General features: G+C 48.4%; 1 protein-coding gene across 1 annotated transcript; it reads right to left on the bottom strand.

The window, feature by feature from the left end:
- Nucleotides 1-5,098: 5,098 nt before the first annotated feature.
- On the bottom strand, nucleotides 5,099-7,189 carry LOC142070249 (uncharacterized). Its single transcript, XM_075123812.1, has 2 exons — nucleotides 7,085-7,189; nucleotides 5,099-6,713 (listed from the first exon to the last, which is right to left on the bottom strand). The coding sequence occupies exon 2, from the start codon at nucleotides 6,664-6,666 to the stop codon at nucleotides 5,929-5,931; it is 738 nt and encodes a 245-aa protein (XP_074979913.1). The 5' UTR covers nucleotides 6,667-6,713; nucleotides 7,085-7,189; the 3' UTR covers nucleotides 5,099-5,928.
- Nucleotides 7,190-7,735: the final 546 nt, after the last annotated feature.

Below are 7,735 nucleotides of genomic sequence, written 5' to 3'. Positions count from 1 at the left end.
CCCCACGCGCCGCCCAGAGACCGAGTTCCCCCGACCGTCCCCGCTCCGCTCTCGCCCCGCGGGGGGGCGTCTCCGGGGTGGGATTTCGGTGTCGTGTCCTCTGCCGTCTTGTGTGTCGTGTGACGTGTCGTATGTCGTGTCGTGGGTGTGTGAGACGTCGTGTGTGTCAGTGCCGTGTGTGAGAGCCGCCGTGTGCTGTGCGTGTGTGCGTAAGTGTGTGTCGGCGTGTGTGAGAGATGTGATTGTGTGTGTGAGACGTTCTTTGTCATGTGGTGTCGTGTGTGTGTGAGACGTGGTTGTGTGTTTTCTTGCGTGTTTTGTTGAGTGTGTGATGTGTTGTGTGTCCGTGTTGCTGTGATTTTTGTGTGTGTGACAGGTTGTGTGTCATGTTGTGCATGTGCGCGTGCGACGTGCAGTGTAGCCGTGACATGCTGTATACGTGCAACGCGCAACGTGCCTGCGATGCGCACTGTGTTGTGTGTGCAACATGTGACGTGCTGTCTACAACATGCAACAGGCTGTGTGTGATGTGTTGTGCATGTGACATGTAAAGTGTGACGTGCAACATGCTGTGTGTTCCACGTGCAACGTGTCAGTGTCATATGTGTGTCTCAATGTCGTGTGCCATTTTGTGTCGTGTGCCATTTTGTGTCACGTGTCATGTTGTGTGCATCGTGTCTGTGACATGTCGTGTGTGTGCGTGCGACGTGTTGTGCATGTGCATGTGCATAGTCAGACAAGTGCGTGACGTGATATGTGCGACATGCGACAAACTGTGTGTGCGAAGTTGTGTGTATGCGACGTATGTGCAACATGCTGTGTGTCTTTGAGTGTGTGTGAGACGTGTTGTGAGATGTGTTGTGGGTCATGTTGAGTGTGAGACGTGTTATGGGTCGTGTTGAGTGTGTGAGTGTGTGAGTGTGACGTGTTGTGGGTCGTGTTGTGTTGAGTGTGACATGTTGTGGGTCGTGTTGTGTTGAGTGTGACATGTTGTGGGTCGTGTTGTGTTGAGTGTGTGTGTGTGACATGTTGTGGGTCGTGTGTGTGATGTTTTGTGTGTGATGCTTTCTGTGTCGTGTTGTGTGTGTGTTTGCATCGTGTGTATTTTTGTTTGTCTTGTTGTGTGCCGTTTTGTGTCATCGTGTGTGTGTGACGTGTGTGCGTCCACGCCTTCGACGTATTGTGCGTGTCCGTGTGGGAAGTGCGAAGTGGGATGGGTCAACTTGCCACCCCCTTCCCCAACACTTTAGCCCCCTGTCGTAAACATGACCCTACCCCCACCCCAGGGTGCTACTGACACTGAAACGACCTAAAAGACCCCCGACTGATCACTATTGGCTGCACCCCATTGCCACCCGCACTTCTATGCTGCTGCTGGCCAAACCCTCCCCCCAAAATCTAAACCCCACCCCCTACCCGGAACCCAACTGGAACCCTGACCCCATAACCTGCCCCCCAACTCGAAACCCCTGAACCAAAACTGTAGCCCAACCCTCACCCCAACCCGAACCTCCAGCTCTGAACCCAGCCCCCCGAAGCCTGACACCGCTTTAAGCCAGAGCCCACTTCCCCATTCCCACCCTGGGCAACAACAGTGCAAACCACACCCTCCTGCCCCCCGCCCAGGAATCCTGCTTCTTACCACCCCTTCTTTGGAAATGAACCTTTTCTTCACTTGCATCCCACACACCTTCATTCTCCTTTGAGGGGTTATTTAGTGACAGGGGTCTACACAAGGCAACTCTTTGCTATCACAGCGTAACAGGACACAGAGACGTGAAAACAGTGCAAACAACATTCCACGAGTTTTCAGGAGGTTTAAACACCCAATACATTTGAACATTTAACAGTCGCATTGATCTCTACTAAAACACACATCCATGGTTGGGAGGCTCTGTTTGCTGCGGTGGATCCACTGGGGGTTGATGTCATGGGGGTTGAGTGAAAACCCACTAAATTGACAGAAGAGCGCTCTCCAGTCGCCATTGGGACTGCGCCAGGAACGGCAGGAAAAAGGTAAATTGACCGAAGAGCGTCTCCCATCGACCCAGCCCAGTGTAGACAGAGCAGTAAGTTGACCGAAGCGACGTCAAATCCAGCTCTGTTATTCACGCAGCGGGAGCAGCCTAACTTAGGATGACTTCCTGCGGTAGGATAGAGTCATAAATAGAAAGGGAAGGCTAACCACCTTTAAATCCCTCCTGGCCAGAGGAACTGGGATTGTTTACTCTACAGAAGAGAAGAATGAGGGGGGATGTCATAGCTGCTTTGAACTAAATGAAGGTGGATCCAAAGAGGACGGATCTAGACTATTCTCAGTGACAGCAGATGACAGGACAAGGAGTAATGGTCAAGTTGCAGTGGGGGAGATTTACGTTGGATATTAGGAAAAACTTTTTCACTAGGAGGGTGGTGAAATACTGGAATGGGTTACCTTGGGAGGTGGTGGAATCTGCTTCCTTAGAAGTTTTTAAGATCAGGCTTGACAAAGCCCTGGCTGGGATGATTTAGTTGGGGATTGGTCCTCCTCTGGGCAGGGGGTTGGACTAGATACCTCCTGAGGTCCCTTCCAACCCCGATATCCTAGGATTCTATGATCATTTGGCCAACAACATGCAGCAAAGCACCCAACTCAGTTGCATGAATGCTCTATAAACCACTCCTCAATTATACAGAGACACCAGCATATCTCCCCAGCTCTCAGCCTTGCACCTCAGAAATGTACCATCTTACACGGCTCACGGCCTTCTCTTGAAAAGTGTAAGCTCATTAATTAGTTCGCCACTTCATCAAAAATAAAGGGGACATGCACCAGCCTTTGTCATGTGAGCAACTTTCCCAAGCACTTTGGACAAACTCAGGAGTAAGTATAAAATAGTAAAATAACTTTATTAACTCCAGAAAGTTAGATTTTAACTTAGTATAAGTATTGGTCACAGAGGTCAAAAGTGTTTACATAACAAATGAAAACAGACTCCCAGTCTAAACTCTAATTTGAATATACTAAGCAAGAATTGGATCAAACAGCTTTTCTCACTCACTGGTTGCTCCAGGCAATGTTGAGATCTTAATACACAGACTGAATTCCCTCTCAGCCTGGGACCAATCTCCGCAGTTCAAATTCTGAGTCTTCCAGACAATCTTCCAGGTGTTGAGATTGGGGAAGAGACAGGCCATGTGGGGGTGTCTTTGACTCTCATACATATTTTTTCTCCAGCTGCTAGGTAGATTCTTGCCGTGATGCTGGGGTTAGTTAGCCCCCAATATGGAGCAGCAGTTTGCCTCCTGCACCTTGTGGTAGGCATGTCACAGCTCCTTCACTTTCACCCCGCACGGCAGTGTGTCCCTGTCATGGCCCCTTTCTATCATGCATCACGAAATCTGCGTGCGCACCTCGGGAGTTACACCGCAGAAAGCTGCTTTCCTGTGCAGAAACTTGCCCGTGTAGACAAGGCCGCAGAGGGCTTCCATAAGAACGCACGACAGGTCATAGACTGGGTCAGACCAATGGTCCGTCAAGCCCAGTGTGCTACCTGAGAGCGACCAGTGCCGGATGCATTGGAGGGAAAGAACAGAACAGGCTTGTTGACCTGCAAGGTGAGGGTCTTTCACCTTTATATTTAACTTCATTGTTGTCAATTCCTACTTATCCTATATCTAACTACCCCTCCTCTGAGGTCTCTGGGCAAATCAGGTGTGAACCACTCCTTTGACACAGACGTGTCCCAATCCAGCTGAACTGAGGCAGAATTTGGGCCAATGTCAGTTTGGAAAAGGCCTGCTTCACCCAGCAGGTTTCTCAAAGTATCCGCTGCTGTGAACCGCATGTCGTCTGGATGTGCGAACTCCAAAGATAGCAAACATGAAAAAAAAAACGCAAAGCCGGTTCTGAGGTTTCCAGAGCCAGGCCTGAGGGTTAAAGAGCTGTGCTCAAAAGGACAAGGGTCTCAGCAGCTATAAAAAGAACTAGTTGCAAAAACAAAACAAAAATTACATGGAAAAAAAACAACCAAACAACAACCACCCAGAAAAGCTCCTATCACTCGCCCATCACCATTGTAGATCTTGACATCTCCTGCCTAATGTGACATCTTTGCTTTGTGAACAAGAGCCCTGGGGAACTCTCTGGCTCACCTGTGTGGGTGGAAGGGGTCTCACACTACGTGGGAAGGCTGCATCATGAGAAAAACCACCTGTGCTCTACTTTCACACTTTCTAATCTTTCAGAGTAGCAGGAGGCGGAAAAGTGAGACACATGCATTAGACTCAAGAGCAAAACTAAGAGACCAAACCACAGACTCTGGACTCAGCATTCATGTATCCTGCAGTCTGAACTTGGAATCTGTTACATTCCCTCATTGGCTACCATCATTTAACCAACACGGAAGTGCTTCTTGTCCAGCAAGACAGCCAGTTTGGGACCCATAGGCATGGCATGGCTCTGAAGGAATCAGCTGTTTCTCTCTGTGCTTCAGGAAACTTGGGATCCAAATGGTAAAAGACAGTTGTTCCCAGTTTCATCATGGCATCCTTTAGAAGTGTGAGCAATTCTAAAAACAGTTTACCTTGGCCACAGGTCACCATAGCGTCCATCTCTGGGGTGAAAATCAACCACTCGTACCTCTCATTTCTACCTGAGTTCTTGTCAAATCTTTGACCTTAGTTGTAGCAATTTTACACGGCTCTGGCGTAGAATTCTTCACCAACCACACAACATACCAGTAGCGATACTGAGGTAGAACTCCCCCAAATATGCCCTTTTGTTTCTTTAATCTGGTGGTACAGATTTAAATAAGGGACTAAATTCAGGTGCGGCTTAGAATCCCTCTAAGACACCAAATGTCAGGTATCTACTCAAAATGGGTGTCTTTCTGCAGCTCTATCACATTCCTCATGGCTGTCATTTCCTACACATTTACAGCATCTCCCAGGAGTGAGCTGAACAGAAATGTCACTTCCATTTTTCCCATCTCTACCTAGGAAGGGATTGCATTTCCCAAATAAGAGGCAACATGCACCTGATTAGGAAGGGAAGATCTTCAGGAGCAACCTCCTGCAGGGCATGGGCCACAACTGCTTTGGGAGGCAAATGAATGGGTCTTTTGCTTAGTTCCAAATCATTTACTAGAGAATCCTCTTCCCAGCCCCTTCGGGAAATATTGACCTTACCAATTGAAGAACAGGGGGATAGAGATGGTGATGGAGAATCCCCCTGATTTACCCTATGTTCTTCTGTTGTTACAGAGGGGAAAAGACATTTTTCCCTATCCCTTCCCTATTCCTGCTCTTTGTTATACTTCAATATATTTTAAGGGAGGAAAACGGGAGTAAAAATATCTGCCTTCAGGAAAACCTGAAGCAACAGCGCTCTGATGAACTGTGACAACTGGGAATGAAACAATATGATCCTGGTGGGGGAACTTGATGACTAACAATGGTTTTTAAATGGGGGAACAGTATAACTGTGATGCTCAGGCTTTGTTTAGACTAGGACATGTGATGGAGTTTAGGTCAGGTCAAGGGGAAAGCTAATGCCAACCACTGCACCTCGGCTGCATCTGAACGACAACTGTAATTGTCTTTTAACACCAAGATCACTAACTTAAGCAGCCAACGCCATGTACAGTCCTACTGGATGTAAGGCACGGGTAGTTTTTGCCTCAGTGTAGCTTGTTGGGAACAAACCTCTCTCCCCCACCTGGAGCTGATGAACATTCCTGGCTGGAGGGACACACGCTCCTTTGACCCAAAAGGAAAGGAGTTGATAGAAAACATCACAGGACTGACCCCAAAGAAGGGTGAGCTGCAAAAGGCAGGAGCAGGCAACTCATCTGGGGGAGCTGAGTAACCACGGTGAAGATGGGGCACAGATCACGAAGTGGGAATTAGCAAATGTGATTTAAAAGAAAAAAATACCTTTGGCCAGCCCTAGTCAAGGCATTTGTTACAGATCACTCCCATGTGGATTTTCTGATGTCTAATAAGGGTTGAGCGCTGATTGAAGCTTCTCCCACACTCAGAGCACGTGTAGGGCCTCTCTCCTGTGTGGATTCGCTGATGTGTGATAAGGGCTGAGCTTTGATTGAAGTGTTTGCCACACTCACGGCATCCATAAGGTTTCTCACCCGTATGGATTCGCCGATGTCTAATAAGGTCTGAGCTCTGCTTGAAGTGTTTCCCACACTCAGGGCAGCCATAAGGTTTCTCACCCGTGTGGATTTTCCGATGTCTAATAAGGTGTGAGCTCTGCTTGAAGTGTTTCCCACACTCAGGGCAGCCATAAGGTTTCTCATCTATGTGGATTCTCTTATGTGCAATGAGATGCGAGCTCTGCTTGAAGCATTTCCCACACACACAGCATGCGTAAGGTTTCTCACCCGTGTGGATTCTCTGATGTCTGAGAAGGTCCGAGCTCCCTTTGAAGCTTTTCCCACACTCGAGGCATGTGTAGCGTGTTCCTTCCAAGTTCATTCTCTCACGTGTAATAAGGTCTGACTGGCTACCGAAGTTTTCCTCTGGCCTCTGCTGACTCTCACAGGCTTTTGTTTTTTCTGGGCGTGCACAGCTCCCAGAATCATTCCCTTTGGACCTTCCTGACAACATCCCATGGGCTTCTACTCGCTCAGCATCTTCCTGCTGGGGTTCCTCCTCGTTTTCACTCACCATCCCAACACCTGACGGGAGACCGAGAGAATCCAGACGTAAGTCTCTGCCTGCGCCAGAGAGAAAGGAAATCTCAGAGAGAAGAATGGAAAAAGGGATGAAGGAACGAAAACGTGTACAGGACAGATCAAACCTATCAGGAGCTGATTTTCCCTTCAACCTTCCCCAGAGGAGAGAAAGGAAGGGATCAGTTCTGGGTCCGTATCTCAGAAGAAATCTCAGGGGACAGCGAGATTGGGGAGGGACCTGCTGCCAGCTGTCAGTCAGGATAGGTGGGAAGCCATGAGTGACCTCTGCCTAACGATTCTACATCTGCAGGGAACAATCCTGAACTTCGAGAGCTCACAAGGTCTTTGTAGGGCATCCCAAATGTTTCCTGTATTCACCGACAGTTTTGGGGTTGGTTTAACCAATGCCTCACCTATGCAGGCAGCTCTTGGGAGCACTTTTTTCTTATGAAGGTCTGGGACCCACGGCTCCTCCCCTCGTTCCAGCTGCGAGATCACATCAGTTCTGGAAACTGGAAACCCTGCTCAAGGCAAAGAAAACAAGGGAGGTCAGTGGAATTTGTGGGATATTTGTCACAAAGAATATTCCATGCTTTTAAGCCCAGCTCACTTTTAAGTAGTAACATCCGAAGGCCGGCTTCCTTGGCTCAAAGTGCCAGGAGATGATTATTATAAATCATATTCATTACCTGAGTGCCTAAGGGCCAACTAACAGTGGGTCCTCATTTTGCTAGGCACAGTACAAACCGAGAAGCGTTGATGGCCCGTGCCCTGAAGAAGTTACAATCTAAATAGACAAGGCAGACACAGAATGGGGGAAGGGGTACAACCCACCAGCAGAGTGAACTCCGTGAAGGCAGAGTGACAGATCTGATCAACACAGGCCTAGATCTTGAGACTATCGGATTTAATGTTACAACCAGGGCCAGTGTTTTCCGGAAATTGTCGCTAGGACTGCTTTTTTTCCCAAAATTACTCTTTGTTTCTGGAATCACCGTTAATATCCGGAATTGCTGATCAGAGGGTGGGTGGGGCATGCAGGGTCACAATCCCCCAGATTTCTC

This window comes from Caretta caretta, chromosome 28 (assembly GCF_965140235.1).
Source record: "Caretta caretta isolate rCarCar2 chromosome 28, rCarCar1.hap1, whole genome shotgun sequence".
Lineage (NCBI taxonomy): Eukaryota > Metazoa > Chordata > Testudines > Cheloniidae > Caretta > Caretta caretta.
The sequence above is the reverse complement of the archived record's forward strand: the minus strand, read 5'-3'. Positions and strand labels throughout refer to the sequence as shown.

Bases quoted from the DNA above. Each gene is read 5' to 3' on its own strand.
- LOC142070249 (XM_075123812.1), bottom strand. From the start codon at position 6,666: ATGGTGAGTGAAAACGAGGAGGAACCCCAGCAGGAAGATGCTGAGCGA.